The following is a 17968-nucleotide window of genomic DNA, read 5'->3' as shown; positions in this document are numbered from 1 at the left end:
ATGATATTTATATAGATTATATAGATGTAGATGATATATATAGATATAGATATATAGAAATATAGATACAGATGTATCTATCACACCCCATGGTGTGTGCTGCTATACTGCCTTTGATAGGATTCACGCCAAGCTAGGCTTGGACTCTTAGGAGTATGTAAAAATCCATACTCTTCCTGCCTTTATTTTTCAGGCAACGTTCCATGCTTTCTAATGTAGTTATCTCTGAAAACCAAACAACCAAACACACTCCCCCAACTCCAAATTCTCTTTGTGTTTTGAAATTAACTTAAATATCTTCACTGATACAATTTTGCACCAGAATCCAAAGGATTTGTAATAGCAAAAAAAAAAAAAAAAAAAAAAAAAAAAAAAAAAAGCCACCTTTGGTTGGTCTTTGCCACATTGGCGAGCTGCAGAAATTATTATATTCAGCTTTCTATAGAAGCTCCTTCCTGGAAGTGAAGGAACTCCTTCACTGCTAACCCCCAGAACACCTCGCGAGTTGACCCACACTCCCATGTTCATGCCACTTCTTGCTAGAAACACACCCACCTTGATCAAAAAATATTTTCTGCTGTTTTGTTTTAGCTCTAGACAAGCAGCAGGCTTAATAAAACCCACTGTGCTAGCAAAATAAAAGTCCTCAGGGACCCAAAAAACTGTACTGAGATCTCTGGCACGGGACACTGAGAGAGGGGCAGGCTCAGAGATCAGGAAAGGGTGAGGAAGCTCTCTCCCCATCATAACTGTATGGGATTTATTTACCACAGCATTTCTTCTCCAGTTTTATGCAAAACTCTGAATAACCTGTTCCAGAAAGGGACAACTTCTGACCTTAGTCTCTGCTTGCATCACTTTACATTCATTTAACATTTTCAAGGTTAAGCAAAGGTGCTGAGCACTTTTTTTTTGTAAATAAAGAATAGCATGTGAAAAATTCCCTTTTCATTTCTGATTTCACAAGTGAACTTCAGCTGCAGTCTTGATGCAACTGATACCAGACATGGTAGAGACCCCTTTTAACACTACTCAAACTGAAATAGTGACTGAGAACTTAAACACCAGTAGTACTCATGACTTGGATGTTTTATCTGAGGAGGAATTCCTTTTGCTTGAACAGGGACCTGACCAGCACTGTTCCAGTAAGCGTGTCTGTCACTCTCAGTTGTCCATGCCTTGTAATATATGGGGGGAAAAGCAGATATGTACATAATCAAATACATAGGCTGCAGAACACAGAAAAAAAATATTCAGAAAATGCTCTACTCTCTACTCAAGATCAAATTCCTCTCTATTCCAAACCTTTACATATTTTTAGTTTTAAATGAATTATATCTAGTTATTTTAACATTGATGAAGCTCATCCCATTTGCAGAAAACTGAGCACAAGACGCTTCACAGCTCCCTCACAAATTTTGGCAGCTGAGGAAGATTTTACTCTTAGCCACAGCATCCTGGCTTCTAAAAGGCCACAAAAGGAACAAATTCCTCAGTCTGATGAGCTGCTTGTGACATAGTTCCTTTATGGGTAAACTCCAGCAATACCAGTACCTGAAGCCATTTAAAACTCACAACGTTGCTTCAGACCCCAGTGACTGGTACAACATCTGAGCAAGATGAAGTGCTGCTGGTTCATGCTCCTGGTTGTGGACAGCTCAGTGCCCAGACTGAGGGTCCATGGTGGGGTCCCAGCCCCCGCCCTGCCCTGCTGAGCTCCTCACTCAGTACCAGCCAGCAGGCAGCTCTCCTCAGTGAGCATTTACAGCACATGGAGATCACCACAGCCAGGAAATGCACTCTCATTGCAGAGAGAGGCAATGCCAAGCACATACCTGGGCATACCCTTGTAAACTCCTCCACAGAGAATGGCTCTCCTGCACCTCCGTATCTGCTGCTGCTGAGCTGAGGGACTACACTTTGTAACTGTACCTCTACAGGAGACAGGTTTATTTGTTAAAACAACAAAGATAGTGAAAGTTAAAGATGAAACAATCCAAGACTTTCAGAGGTGGTGGAAGATGTCTAGCTCTTTGGAAGAATTACTCTGTCATTTAACATAACATTGTTTCCATGTTGCATTTCTGCCATAAAACCTTCAGATTCACCCTGGTCCCTGAGCATCTGCAGGTGTCTGTCCATCTGTCTCCCTCCTATTTCAAACATGAGATTTGTCACAAGTGTTTTGATGTTACACACCCATTCTGGTCTTATGTAGTCGTGGCTGATTCTGAAAAATGACAGCTGTGAGATCAGGGTTAAATACAATTTCCTCTCCCTTCACCTGTTTTCCACTATCTGTTTGCACGGTGCTCAGGTTATTAATGGAACTGACATCCCAGCACAACTGAGTGAGCAGTAGCAGCAGCCAGATAACAAGGGAGAAGCTGACAGCAGCAATCTAACCCCAGAGATAAGAGATAAGCAAACATGCCATGGCTATTAGTTTAAGCTCTGGCCAATGGAGAAGAACATCTCCTGTGGTTACAGATCAGGAAGGCCCAGTGTTCCTGGGAAGGTTAAATTAAATTCAGGATGTGATAGATGATTCGTAGAGTTCAAAAATTAAAGTTTGTGATGAGAAATAAATATTTGATGTAAAACTAATACGAAAGAAAAGGAGATGTTAATCTGATAGAAAGTGAAGACTATTTTTATTCAGCAAAAACCATGGAACACTTCTACTCCAGAAGGAAAATACCATTCTCTGTTTCTTCCAGGTGAAAAAATGTTACTCTAAAAATTGGCATTTTCCAAACAGCTATCTCAGGAATGATGTAGGAGTGGCAGCCTCAAAATCATGACCAAATTCCAAACTAGGTAAGTAGGACAAATTTTAAAATCCCTTACATCATTTCTGAGAAGCATCTACTTTCCTTACAGCTTCCTATTGAGTTGTCCCCTTCTTTTCATATATCCATGCACATGGTAGAAGAAGGAATGGGCTGTTCAGCCTCAAAAAGGGATGACTGAGAAGGAACCTCATCAATGCCTCTAAGCATCTGAGACTGTCAGAAGCCTTTTGGAGGCTCTTCTCAGTCGTGCCAAGCAATAGGACAAGAGGCAGAAACTGATGCACAGGAAGTTCCACCTGACCATGAGGAAGAACTCTACTGGGGAAGTGACCAAACACCAGAACAGATTGCCTGGAGAGGCTGTGGAGTCTCCCTCACTGAAGATGGTCAAGAACCATCTGGGCACAGTCCTGTGCCAGGTGCTCTGGGGTGACCCTGCTTGAACAGGGACGTTGGACCAGATGCCCCCACTGTGGTCCCTTCCAACCTGAGCCATGCTGTGATTCTGTGAAAAATGAGTTAAACCAGGAAGATAAACCTCTAGAGATAAATATAATACACAAAGGAATTGCAGACATGTTGGAAAAGAGTTAAAATGTGACTCTGCCTTTTACAAACTTCAACACATTCCAACCTTATAAGGAGATTGGCTCATTGCTCCCTGCAATGCAACCACTACAATGCAACCAGGCCCTTGAATTTTTTGCATCCAGACCGAGACTACCCTAATTTCAGAATGCTGACTTCCACAAAGGAGAAGCGTGGCTAAGGTTTTGTTGGCACTCAACAAAAGTACACTTTCCAATTGATAAATAGGAAGGTTGTTTCAAGAATATCTGAATCAAACTTTCCAGTAAAACCAGTAAATTAGAAAGTCAGCAGTCACCCCTACAGGCTTTTGAACAGGAATGAAATGTATGACTGAAATTAGAGTCTTTGGAAATTCCTCCTAGTTTTTTTAGCTCATCTGAAGTATGTTTAGCAGTTTCTGTGAGTGCTCTGAAGCAGTCTTACATTTTGTGAAGTTTTCTGACATCCTTAAAGCAAAGATATAAAGTCATCTTAAAGGAACATGTAAAATGTGTTTTGCAAGCTTTAGTTTTGAAACTCCATCCCTCTCTTTAACCAAATATTTTTCTATCAGCTTTGTGCTGGCTTTCATTCTAGAAATAGCCATTGAAATCAGAGGCACTGAGTCTCAGGGCTGGTTCCAATGTCATATTTTTGCATTCATTTTCATAGGATGGGTCCACAGACCCCACAAAACTCATAAGGCATTTCTAGTTTTTGCAGAACACCCAGTAACCACTTTCAAGACTGGATGATTTGTCAGCTTTGTGCAAAGTAGCTTGGCATTAAGCAAGATTAATTTCAGCCCCTGAAGCTGTGGTGCCTGGCCTTTTTGTCTGGGCTTCCCTCAGGTCTCAATGAAATGTTATTTTTCAGAACTGTATCTAGTCTTGGACAGTCTATGTGAAGAAAAGCAGGAGGCTCCTTTCTCCCAGTATGTATTGCTGTGCCAAGACTTTACAGAAGCAAGAGTGAGCACAAAAAGAGAATATGCAATGATAATTCTCTGGTTTCTGCACTACCATAACATAGGAGAAGGTTTTCAGTCAAGCAAAAAGACATTCTTTTTACCCACAGAGCACTGTGAGGCAGTGGGGCTCATTACTTTGGGAAGCTGTGGATGATGAAAATTGTTGTGGGTTCAAAAAGTCATTAGATAAACTCACAGGAGGAAAATATGAATAAATACAAAGACACCACTTCTGGCTCAGGAAGCAAGTGAGCTGCAGTTCATCAGAGGCCAGGAAAGGACAGTGGGAATGTGTCCCTTCATGCTCACCCTGTCCTTGCGTTCACTCTAAACATCTGCTACTGTCTGGCCACTGTCCGAAGCAGCCACTGGACTCTGCTCTGAGTAGTGTCACTGTCATGGCCATAGTGAAATCACCCAAATGTGAGAGAGAGACAGACCAAGGAGAACTGGGGTTGTGGCTCAGATAAGTGACTGCAGGGCTGGACAGAGCCAGCAAGTTCAGGCTGGGAAACGAATAGCTTCAGTGGGATAACCCACTGACACCCACATCCTTTAAAGTACCTATACTTTGTAAAATCAGGGCTTGTACAGATGGCTCTTGATTTTCTAAGAGCTATTGGCCCAAATTACACTGTGTTGTCTGGGGAGGTTTGCTTTAGTTCTCTGAAGAAGCAGAACAAGCCCTGTAGGCTAAACAAAGGTACCTAACACTGCCCGAGAGAGCCACCTATAGCTAGGTCCTGATGTTTTGCTCCTCTTGACTCAGCCTTCAGACTCAGAGATGTGGAGAAAACAAATGTTGCATATACAACTTCCTTAGAAATAAAACAAAGCAGCAGGCAAGTTCAGGAGCCAAATGATTGCACAGTGACCTTGGGATTTGTGCTCCCTGACTTAAGGAGGTTAATAATGTTACAGAAAAATCTTACTAGAAGAAAAACAAGCTCTTTTTTGGCTTATCATCCATGCTTTAAAAATAGTGCTGCAAAGCAAAAGAACTAACTTCCAAATAGGAAATTATTCCTACGCCATAGCCTAACAGGATATTTTACAAGAGAATTGCAGAATTTAAGAAAAACGTCTTTTTTGAAGCTTTCAGTTAAACCCAAGAACAAAGGACATTTAAGGAAGGAAAAATAGTGATTAATAAAATGATGGCTCCTGCCCAGGAGTGGGAATAATTTAACATGTCAGTGATGATCTTCCATTGAATTATCCTTTGAAGAGCAGAAGCAATATATTACCATTTTTAAAAAGTGAGCCCTCATCACACATCAATGTTACATCAATGGAGTTTCAGTTGTGGATTCCCTCTTTCCCCTGTGGCTCACCATGCCAAAACACAAGCTGTCAATACCATTTAGCCACCATAGCTGGCTGCATTCTGCACCTTCATTGTAGGGGAAACAAAAGGGTGTCCCTTCTCTCCTCCACCCCTGCAGTCCTGCTCAGAGGCTGTGGTGTGGCCATGGGTAATTCACAGAACATGCATTTGAAGAGTGTTGCCAGACACATCCTTGGGGCTGCATCCAGTTGAATAACCTCTCTGCTCTGCAAATGAGGGCAAAATGTAATGCCTTTTAGTCTCCCTTACAAAAGGGAGACTAAAAGGACCAGAACAGAAACCTGTTTGGGGTGTTTATTTGTTTATCAGAACATTCCACTGAAAAATCGGGGGGTTAACAGACATATTGAAGCAAATTTGAGATGATAGTCAAATACGGTACAATAAAGAATAGAGCAGAAGAATAAGGACAGGAGAGAAAACATCACCACAGCTCAGAGCGGAGCGCTTCTCTCGGGCTCGGAGCTCCTTTGGAAGCAGCGTGAGCTCCATCCAGAGAGCCAGGTGAGAACTGCACTGAAGGCAGAGCCACCTCACCCTGCCAGAAACCTTTTCTGTAAGATTCGTTTTCAGATGGTCTGGCTTAAATTCGTCCTTCGATCACAGAAAGAAAGGAATGGAAGGGAGAGAGAGAGGTAAATTATTAGATGTTATCTCATTATATTGTTTTGCTACAAAAGGAATGTCAAACCTTAACTCCAAACTACACAATGGCTAAAGAGATTATTCTCAGATATCAAGGTATCAAGACAATTGTTCCCTGTGTCACATGGAGTAGTAGATTTGATCCTTTTAACATCAAATTAGTAGTGTCCCCTCTGAGTAACATAAAACAACAGGACAGACACAAAGAGTCGAAGACATAGTGATTAGATAGAGCTGACGGGCTGCCTAAAGCAAAATTCACAAATAGTTTCTACCAGCGGGTCTTTTGTAAGTCCTTTGGAGGTCGATGGTTCCTTTGATTGCAAAACATCAGGCTGACAGCAAGGGATACAAATTTGGCCCCAGCCAAGCACAAAAGAAAGGTGGCCATCAGTCAGAAAACAGGAGGCAAGAAAATACACGAAACAGTGAATGTCTGAACCACAGAGATTTGCAATTAATTCTCTTTCAAATCTGCCATGTCCTTTACATTACAATGTTGTCATCTAAAGAGACAATCACCACAAGGCTCTCTATGCTCATTGTCCAGACACCCAGATCCCATATTGACTCTCTTTTTCTTTCAGGAAATGAGTAAAAAAATAGTTAATGACCCAAATATGTCTGGAATTAAAGAAAAATGAAAGGAAATTAAATAGATCACATGGAGCAGGCACAGTAGACAAAACCACCGTCAGGTTTCTGCAGTTAATTTCTTTTCAGAGCATTTGAACATTTCAAAAATAAAATGTGATTAAAAATACAGAGGATGAGCAAAATATCTGAAACAGTCATTTCCATATAGGATATAGTTCTGCCATGGAACTTAGAGCAGAACCTCCAATCTGCACTGCTACAAGGGACAATATGACAGTTACTAATGAAAACATAAATGACCAAAACATCCTTTACCTAACTAATAACATCCTTTCTTTACTTAATTGATAGAATAGAATTAGAACATTTCAGTTGGAAGGAAGAACATCTTGTCCAACAGCTAGACCACCTCAGGGTGACCAAAAGTTAAAGCACAATGTTAAGGGCATTGTCCAAATGCTTCTTAGACACAGATTTGGGCCATTGACCACATCTCCAGGAAGTCTATTCCAGTGTTTGACCACCCACTTGGTAAAGAAAAGCTTCCTAAGTCTAGTCCAGCCTCTTCTGAGGAAGTAGCTTTGAACTGTTCCCACACATGCTGTCACTGGACCCCAGGGAGATGAGATCAGCACCTCCCTCTCCACTTCCCCACTTCAGGAAGATGCAGAGGTGGCCCCTCAGCCTCCTTTCTCCAAACCAGACAGGCCCCAAGTCCCCAGCTGTTGCCCTGCACCCTCTCTCTCCCAATTTATACTTGGCACCTAGTGTTTCTCCATCCTGGGTGCAGAGTCCAGCGTGGGGATGACATTTATTGACAAAGAAACGCAACTTTTACAGATCTCTATAATAAAGTAATAGTGGGTTTTTTTGACCAACCAATCTCCCTCATAAAATTCATGCTTGTCTGTGCTGTTTTATTAAAGTCTAAGTATTTAAAAAGTAGCAGCAGAAAGTGCTAGGCTCATGAGATTTAATTAGAACAGTGTAACAGATTTTGAAGGTTCTGCTGTATTATAAAACTTAGATTTCCCCTGTGAATTATCTGACCCTACATGTAATGAATCTATTTCTTGAATTAAAAACATGCTCATCCAAGAGTTCTAGGACAAACAGAAGATCTATCATTAACAATAAGTAATATTTAATAAACATGCACACACTCCATGCCTGGAAATCTACCAAATGTCTCTCTAGGCTCTTTCCTTCCAGCCAAGTAGCTATTTCTGTGGATCTGAACTTAAACTTGTAGACGTAAGCCATATCACATAATCATTGCTGCAGTATCTAAGGCATTACATAACACTCATGTCTTGTAAGTTTGACTTTGTTCCTATGTGAGAAAACTATGAAAGGTTTTTCAGTTCAGTGAGAATGATTTTGAACCATTTGCTATATATTTGATAGTACTATGGCTTGTAGTATTATATTTGCTGTACTTATGGAATTCAGTTTGTCATGCATTGTCCAGCCCAGAGTCACTCCACTAAATTCAGAACCTTCAATGACATGTCTAAATTGGGAGCAAAGTGAGCAATGTCCTTCCAAAATCTGTCAACAGAGGGAAACAGCCATCTCTATCCACCAAAAAGCTAGCCTAACTTCTGCTGAAAATCCTCCTTAAAATAGGAAAGGGAGAGCTTTTTTTAAGAGTTCATTGGGTTTTGGCAATGTTTGTATTGTTCCCTGCTGAAAGGCAGGTAGTAAATTTTGAACAAAGTCACTAAGCATATTGTTATATAGAAATATCTTTATTAAGGAAATAATTAGAAAACCTTCCTGTTCTTATTTTGCATCAATTTTAACAAATATCTAAATTACAGATCATTATATTTCGAATGGTATTTCTAGCAAAAAAAAGGGTAACAGCCAGGAAGAAGTAATAACTGCAGCCCATTTACCACCAGGTTAGCAGGAAATAAATGTCATTTTACTATTGTTCTCTTGTTATAGAGTTTATTGGTGCATTTATGCAGCTCTATTTCATTCGCACGTATATGAAGAGCACTGCTGTATAAAATGTAAATGGACTGCATATGGAATTTAAATCTTTCCAATAATAAAATTGCTCAACAGCCTTTTCATTAGAATTACTAAAAAATTTGAAGTTCATGTTTGCTTTTAAATTAAAACATTGCTGTTTTTATTCAAGCACAGAGAGTAGGAACAGTTCAGCTGCATTTGCCTGTCAGTTTATTCAAAAGAGGATGCTTACTAATTCACTGATATCCCATTGCCTCAATAAATAAGGACACAGACCTACACAACACCCTCCACTTGTCTTTTTATACACCCCCTCCAATTGCTGCTCTGGGGGCAGAGCTCTGCATCTGGACAATCTTCCTTTTCACTCATCACATGCTGTAAATGTGAGAATAGGGTGAAAAGGAGGTTTTGAGTACATCCTCCGGCCTTCACCTTTGCCTTCTGCAATTTATTGTGACTTTATCTGAAAGCAATCAGGACCAGTGGTGCCATCCTTGATTATAACACTTCATAACTGGCATTATTCTGTCAGGAAATAGATGTTCAGCTGGGATTGCCATTACGCTTTCAAAAGACAGATCTCAAGTTAGGCTTCCCACCACAGCACTGGAAAAACTGTGAAACCTGAATTATTGTCATATCCCCTTCTAGGCTAGATCCTCCATCTTCACAGCAAATACCCTTGGCTGTCACAGGTGGTTTAAGCACTGTTTTCTGTCCATAGATTGCTGTGTCCCTGGGATCCCAGTCAAAGTGAAAACTTTGTCAAGAAAAGCCCAATCTGAAATAAGCTCATACTCTACATCAGCCAGTGTCAGACAGGGAAAGGTGGACGCAAGGAAAGAAGAACAAGGTAACAAAAATAACTTCAGCAGAGAAGCAGGAGCTCAGATGGCTCGGTGTTCAGAAATACAAATGTGTCCCTTCACAAAGAAAATGATCAGTAAGTAAGCGGAACTGCAAATACTGTCCATGGCATACTGTTATTACTCAAGTCAAATTTTTATCATAACAGGATTTTACTTATCCAACATTTATATTTATTACCTTCTCATGGGCTTTCCTTTTTGTTTCAGAGTCCATCCAGTCGTTCTCCTTTTCTAACATGTCAATAAAAGCCCAGCGAATTCCTTCAGTCAATTCCTCCATCTGCAAAATATTTAGTAAATCCATCCTCAGTAAAATATATCATGGCAGAATCATTGTAAGGAAAGGTTTGGTGTATGTAGGATGGATAGATTTGTTTAGACCACAAATGATTGCAGATCAGATGCTATCAGCTGTGCTTCTTGAAGGCTAATTTCTGCTTTCTCCAGTACTAAGACACTTCTTCTGAAGGTAAGTTTTTTTCCATCTTCATTCCCTTCTGGCATCACACACCCTTATTGATTGCTGATCATTTCATGTCATATTTGTGAGAATACCTATCTTGAAAACATAAAAAACACTAAGAGATGTGCAGTCCTTTGGGGAGATTTCTGTCCCTTAGGTTCTAGATCACTGGCCCATGCAGAAAGAGCCAGCTGCAAGGCATTTGTACAAATAAAGCCTTTCCTTCAGAGAGATTGTCTGTGGTCTGATTTGGTTTATCTGAGACTGAGACGTGCCTTATTAATACTGGCAAAGACAGCATCATCAGCCGAATACAAAGCAGTATCCAAATATTTAGCCTGTATTTAGCTGCATTTGTGAAGCATTGCTACCCTGTACTTACTGCAGGGAAAGAGGCCCTGGCTCACACCACTGAGCAGCCTTAACTGCTTCTGTGGTCTGGACAACCAGTGACAGCTTGGACCTGTGCAAAACTGGGTATACCCACAACCATTTCATCTCAGCTGCTTCTTCAGACACCGCTGCACAGCCAAGCCCGCATCTCAAACAAGTAAAAGATAATAATAATAGGACTGTTCAGTGAGTAACCACACTAAGAAAACACTGAAATGACAAAAAAATGGAAAATAATGGCTAAGATATGCATTATATGAGTCTAAAGAGCCTTCATTCCTATGGATCTGTCTGGCAGCCCAGAAAAGTGTATGCAACCAGCTGTGTCTATTTATGTCAGCAGATGAGCCCCATGACAGATAGCCATGGGAATGCTCTGAGAGTGAGGCAATGAGAGAGATCCAGCCATTGCCTGAGTCCTTTAGCACAAACCAGAGTTGAGACAGCACAAGACTTGACAGATACCCATTAGATGAAGACTTATTGGAACTTTGTGTTATCAGTTATGTTACATTTAAAAATAATGAAAATGTCAAGCAGCAGAGATTTGTATAATCTTATTCTATAAATCTAGTAGATCTGAAATGTCATTATAAGTAGGGACTAAACCCTCAAAGTAACATTACTTTTAGCTAAATTGTCATTAATGGATCAGATGAACATTTTATCTGGAACTGTCCTTTATTTGTGGTGCAGTCAGAAAAAATGTAGCAAAGTTCCTTGGATTATTCATTTTTTCCTACCCTTTTCAAAAAACATTTTCTTATTTTTACAGGCAAAATGGAATGGAGCAGGTCTAGCATTAAATATGACTAAGGAGTAAACTTTCACAGTAAACTGCATCCCAGGAAATAGGTAACTTGAAGATATTGATGGCAGAGCACTGACTCAATTAACTTCATTCACTAATGAGGTGAACTCCCTGTATTTGGAGGTTACAAGTTCAAACTCAAGCTCTGCAGCTGGGCCCTGGTGTATACTTAGGCTTTATGCAGCAGCTGTATCTGCAGGGGGCAGGGGCAGAAACCTATTCCTGCTATCAAAGTTATTACTGAAACTGCTCAGGCGTATCTGTAAAAAACACTGCAGGCACTCTGAGTTAGAAGCAGTGCTATATTTAGACACAAATAATGTCTTTCTTGATAAAAGAAGTATCTAAGGTATGAAACATCAATCACAAAACATGGGGGGGAAAGAATCCATATTATCTGTAACTCAGGATTTGCTTATCATAGACAGATATATGCCATAAGCCAGGAAAAAAAAAAAAAGAATAAGAAAAAAAACCTGTACAAATAAGAGTGCTTTACTCACATGCTTTCTTACTGCTTAAGAAAGAGAAATAGAACTGAAAACCAATGAAATGAAAATGATAACACCACAAATTATTGACTGGAAAAGCATACTTCTAAATGAAATGCAATGAATTTCATCTGTGTGTAATTTTATCTCCATGGGTTTTTCATTTAAGACTGAATTTTGTGACCTACACTATGAATTTTATATGCATTTCTCACTACAGGTGCTACTGCAAATTCAGACTTGATAATTTTCCAAAGCTTTGGTCTAAAAGGAATGTGCATACTATGAAACATTCTAATTAACTTGCATTTCAAGAGAAACTCTGCTCTATCTGCTTCTCATAATTTTTCCTCACATATGCAAGTACGAAAGTGTCCATCCCCTCAATAAAGTGTACATTTCTTATACTCCTACTCTTCCCACTTATCTGTGCAGGATAACATACTGCATATGCCTGGCATATTTTTGCCACAAAATGGCCAAATAGCACATTACAAACTGGATCAAGAAAAAGGAGATAGATTCCTCAGAGAGGAAACTCCAGTTGAAAGCAAATATGAAAAGAACTGCAGAACCTGGGAGGGAAACAAATGATAAAGATTTGGACAAGTCAAATAAGTGTGTGCTTTCTAAAATGGAATCCTTCCCTGAGAAAGCAGTCTAAATAGATTAAGCCAAACAAACTCAGGTTACAGAGCCAGGGCAGTGCAGGGCTTTCACAGAGCTGCTGCTCCCAGCACAGGGTGCCATCTCATTTTTCCTGAATGGTTGTGCCTCCTGCATGGAGAGCTAAGTTCAATGACTAAATGAGTCAATTTGAAACTGATTACTGATGAAAAATCAATGGCTGCAAAAGCAGATATTGGAAAACTTTATAAGAAAAGCATGAACTGAAAGTAAGTAATAAATTATTGTGAAGGGTAATTAATTATTTGAATATTGAAAATTTTAGAATGAGGATGAACATCTCTCTAGACTCAAAGTATGCAAGAATATTTCCTTCCACTGTTCAGCAGAAAAGATTTGAATCACAGATATAAACTCTCACTATGTGACTCTCAGCTTCCCTCAGTTTGGGCCAGACATCAGTCACATGTTTCTTGCTCAGATTATGGATGAAGCAGTCACAGCTTTGAAAGAGCAATCATAAAGCAGAGAAATCTCAACCAGTTTTTTGATTAGTCAGTTAAAACGTTACCATAATAAATTATATTATCTATACTAAACCATTTCTGATCAATACCCCTCATTCTGTTCCTGCACAGCCTGGCTGTAACTATTTACATAAATCAGCAGTGTTCAGCCTGGTTTTGGACTGGCTGCTTATTTGTCTGAAGGACAAGAAAGGAAAGAAGGGGCAGCGCCCAGATGGGCAGAAAGGCAACACTTCTTCAAATTCATTCAATTTTCTCCTAGTGTTTCGGGATTTTTAAATTCAATGAAAAAAAATTCAAGAATCTTCTCTTTTTAAACTTTGGTCTAACATCAGAGGCAATTTGTGAGGATGAAACCACTAGCTGAAAATTTCCAGACAGAGACTGCAGAGGACTCACCATCTCTTTCTTGTCTTCTTGAAAATGGGCTTTCACAAACATCTTACCCACAACATAGGGGAGGGCATTTTCTACAAGGTCCACACATTTATCCCACTGAGGCAGCAAAGTTGTAGTCCCATGGATCACCTGTTGACAGGAGCAAGTATTAGGCCATAACATCGTGCTGTTTAAGGAGAATCCACACACAGTATAGGCCAAAGCATGTTTGTCAAAAGGCCACCAAAAGGAAACAATAATGATGCTATACAGCTATTTCTCTTTTCATCCAATGCTATGAAAAATATTTTAAACATCACAAAATACTTGTAAGATTTTAAACTTAAGAACAGTACAATGGTAGCAGTGATTTAGAGACTAGGCTTAGAGAATTTGTGCTTACATGGGACTAATCTTGGTATTCTTTCTGTGTGAGAGACAATTTCCTCTAGAAAAACCCTGCTGTGAGGTATCTCCTGAAAACATTTGCCTCTCCTCTGACAGAGTGAGAAGCCTAGGGAGACTGTCCTCATGAAAATTGGGTTAATCCTTATGAGATACCTCCTGCAGAGCCCTCCATTGCCATGAACGAATGACATCTAACACAGATGGGTACATGTTCACACCTTCTTGTCATTTACCTGTCCAACTACTTTTACGGCAGTTTGTATAAAATAGTAAAATTGCTTTCAGCTCCTTTCCCAAATGGAGCATTTTCAGGAGAGAAGAAGTTTAAATCATCAAGAACACAATATGTTTGTCTCCCCCAAAAAAACAGTCACTCTGTTGCAGTAGAAAGATGTTGGTAGAACAACTTGCATATTTTACTAAGGGAATGGTATTAAATACATTCTTTCAGGCTCTGTTGATGTCACCATAAATTAGAAACAGTCAAGAATAGTCAACACAACAAGGAACAAGGCAAAACAGAACTCAAGAGCATTTTCTGCCTTGGTTTCTGTTTGTTACAGGGAGAATGTTATTATTGTGGGTGCTTAGCTAGCTAACATTATATTGCTTGTCAAGATGGAGTTTGTGCAAATAAATCCTGCACACAAGATAGGAGATGAGTCCATGTGAGCAATAAGCAGTGCTGACTTAAGAATATTTTGTTATTTTCAATGTTATTTTCAGTGTTCCTTTTCCACTTAGGGAACTTCTTAAGCTTTTCCACAGAGAACAAGCACAATTCCAGTCCAGCCATTAATACCTGACAGCTGTGTAAAGGTAGAGTATAGTCAGCATCAGACCAGAACAGATGGAATAGAGATTTTGGCCTCTCACAAATTATAAAAGCCTCTTAAGCACCAATTTTGCAGTTTCTGAGCCCTTTCTTTTTTCCATTATTCTCCTTCTTTGAGCACAAGATTAAGTGTCCAGCAAAATGAAGGGTTTGGATTTGTCTTTTGCCAATAGGAAAATATTTCATTGGAAAATTCCAGAGCAGCTTAACCCTCAGCCATTGAAGGTGAGATATTTTGGTAGTTCAAAGATTGATTTTTCCCTATCATATTGTCTGTAATTAAGCATAATCAATGACTCACACTTAAATACACCAGTGAATTGTATTTCCAAGTGCTTTTTATTAATACTGTATATGCAGTAATAGATTTTCAACGGCAAAGAGTACATTGCTTCTAAAAAGAACTCCTATTAGCCAAACCAATACACAATAAGGTGATATTTTTTATAAACAGAGCCAAATTTGACAATCAACTCCTTTTCCAAATTCTTCAACCTTTATACATAACACAACAAAACACTCAAAAAAAGATAAGAACAAAAGAGAAGAAAATTTCTCTCTGGGGTCAGAGTAAACCTGCAATGAAGCTTTTTCCTGATGCAGGGGGAAGAAGGGGAGTTATGGCATTAGTCATCAGAGCTTGAAATTTCTTCCAAAAGCTGTGAGTATGCATCAGCCATAGAAATAGTCAGGAGACAGAGCTGGCTTTTATACTGTGACATACTATTATTACAACACAATAATTATTATTATTTTGAGGGAGGCTTGACTGTAAGGAGGACATAAAGGCAGCACAGGCTGTGAGACCAATAAAAATAGAGCTGAGAGGAATAGATTATATCACACAGCTGGTTTATTGATATTTATGTCACAACAGCAACAGGAACTCCCTCAAATGGTCCTCCTAATATTAATGTACCACTCTAAAACACAGTACTTCAGATAGTAACAGTGCCTATAAATAGCAGGTTTCAAGCCCTCCCAGTCAATTCAGAGCTTCACGACACAATTAACCAACCTCTTTCCCAGGTGCCACTGCACATTTACAAGGTCTCAAAGTGCCACTGCAGAGGAGCTGCTGATAGTTGCTGATGTGATAATCAAAGCACTTTCTCTAGAGTCAGCAGGTTTGTCCTATTTCTAAACCTGAAGTTTTTTAAAGTCTCATCATGTACTTTTCCTTCTCCTTGCAAATATTTTAAGGCCTTGATGCCAAGATTTCTACATACAAGGTATAAAAGCCATCAAAAGAAAATGAGAATCTGGTGAAAAAAAATAGTCTGCTTATGATGGTTGAGGCTGACTGAATTAACAAAATGATGAATGTATAAATGCCTCTTTTCCTTTAAGGGTCACTGATTTATCTCATGGTCATATCTTTTTAATAGTAATTCAATGTTTTATTCACTTACTTGGAAGAGGGGTTGGTGGGTCCTTTTTATGATCCTAAAGTGCCTCCAGTTCTCCATCCTCTGACTAGATAAATCTATTCAACAGTAGAGTAGTCCAATGCCTTGGACTCCATTCCTCATGTCCTTTCTATTGACCTGTGAAGTCTACACCCATTTACGTGGCCAGTATTGTTTAACTTATTCAACAGTGACTTGGAGGAAGGGGCAGAGGCCTCCTCAGCGAGTTCACTGAAGACTCAGAGCTGGGAGGAGTGGCCGATACCCCCGAGAGCTGGGCAGCCCTTCAGAAGGGAGACAGGCTGGAGAGATGGGCAGAGGAACGGCCTGAAATTCAGAAAAGGCAACTGCAGGGCCCTGCACTGGGGAAGGACAAGCCCAGGCACCAGCACAGGCTGGGGTGACCTGCTGGAAAGCAGCTCTGCAGAGAAGGGCCTGGGGGTCCTGGTGGGCAATGAGCTGCCCATGGGCCAGCAGTGCCCTGGGGCCAGGAGGGCCAATGGGATCCTGGGGTGCATCAGGGAGAGCCCTGCCAGCAGGTCAGGGAGGGGATCCTGCCCCTCCACCCAGCCCCAGTGAGATGGATCTGGAGTGCTGTGTCCAGTTCTAGTCTTCTCAAGACAAGACAGACACAGAGTTCCTGGAGCAGATCCAGTGAAGGGAAACAAGGATGAAGAGACTGGAACATCTCTCTTATGAGGAAAGGCTGAGGGAGCTGAGCCTGTTCAGCCTTGAGAAGAGACAACTGAGAGGGAAGCCCATCACTGTTTAAGAGTATCTGCAGGGGAGGTGTCAAGACGATGGAGCCTTTTGGAGACTCTTTCCTGTGATGCTGAGCAATAGGACCAGAGCCAGAAATTGAGGCACAAGAAGTTCCACCTGAACATGAGGAAGAATTTCTTCCCTGTGCAGTGACCAAGCACTGACACAGATTGCCCAGAGAGAGTGTGGAATCTCCTTCACTGGAGATGTTCAAGAACCATGCGGTACAAATTTGTCACTGTGGTTCTGACAGCCAGTTTCTCATATCTTACATGAAGAAAATAACATCTTTAACAAGACTATTTTGAATATGATCTCAGAAGTACAAGAAGTTGCCTTTCCTGTGCAATTTCCATCAAGCTATTGGAATTTATTTTTAGGTATGTGATCAACTCAGAATTATTCCACTATTACTCAAAGCAAAACAGTATAGGTTCTTTAATTAGTCACCTGCATGCCTCACCAGGGAGGACAGAACACCCACACCTCCTGCACCTTGCCAGCCTCCTGTTGTCAGCCAATTTGCATAATGGCAAAGTTCACCATCCAAAGTGGCTTAGACACAAGACAAAGTACCATTCAGTTTCAGTTTCATCCTTGGTTTACTTAAGGAGCCCTCACACTGCCCACACAATTACCAAGGTGGCTTTCTATTCAGGGTTCACTTAATTAAATGTTTATGTTTTACACAAATGCCCCTGTTACTGAACAGATAATTAGTTCTGCTCTCACAGCTTGTAGCAGTTTTCTGGTTCTTCTGCAACCCCAAGCTGGAAGGCACCTGATCATCTTCTCTCTGGAAATGGCTGGGTATCCTTTTACTAGAACTCATGTAATGACAGAGCATGGGAGAGCTTTGAGCAAGCTTCAAGAAGGTGAAATGCTAGACTTCAGTTTTAGTACAGCTGTATTCACAAATGGGCAAACAGTAGTTTTCAAAAAGTTCAGGTTTTGGTCAAAAGTGGTTGTCCTGAATGCCACAGTCCACATAACCTAATTCAAGTTTCTGCAAAAGAAGACTAAGTTTTTTAAAGGGGAGGTTTCAAAACCTCTTTAACATCATCTAAAAGACTTTTTTGTTTTA

The 17968-nt window shown here is 40.3% G+C and overlaps 1 protein-coding gene across 3 annotated transcripts in view; it reads right to left on the bottom strand.

The window, feature by feature from the left end:
- The window catches only part of PHEX (phosphate regulating endopeptidase X-linked), a 98629-nt gene that overhangs the window by 40306 nt on the left and 40355 nt on the right, over positions 1-17968 (bottom strand). For all 3 annotated transcript variants that reach the window (XM_072934592.1, XM_012569468.5, XM_072934595.1), the window contains 2 exons: positions 13492-13620; positions 9959-10060 (listed from right to left, as the gene is read on the bottom strand). In XM_072934592.1, the coding sequence (XP_072790693.1) occupies positions 9959-10060; positions 13492-13620 (231 nt within the window). The remainder of the gene's footprint in view (positions 1-9958; positions 10061-13491; positions 13621-17968) is intronic.

This window comes from Taeniopygia guttata, chromosome 1 (assembly GCF_048771995.1).
Source record: "Taeniopygia guttata chromosome 1, bTaeGut7.mat, whole genome shotgun sequence".
NCBI classification, from domain to species: Eukaryota; Metazoa; Chordata; class Aves; order Passeriformes; family Estrildidae; genus Taeniopygia; species Taeniopygia guttata.
The sequence above is the reverse complement of the archived record's forward strand: the minus strand, read 5'-3'. Positions and strand labels throughout refer to the sequence as shown.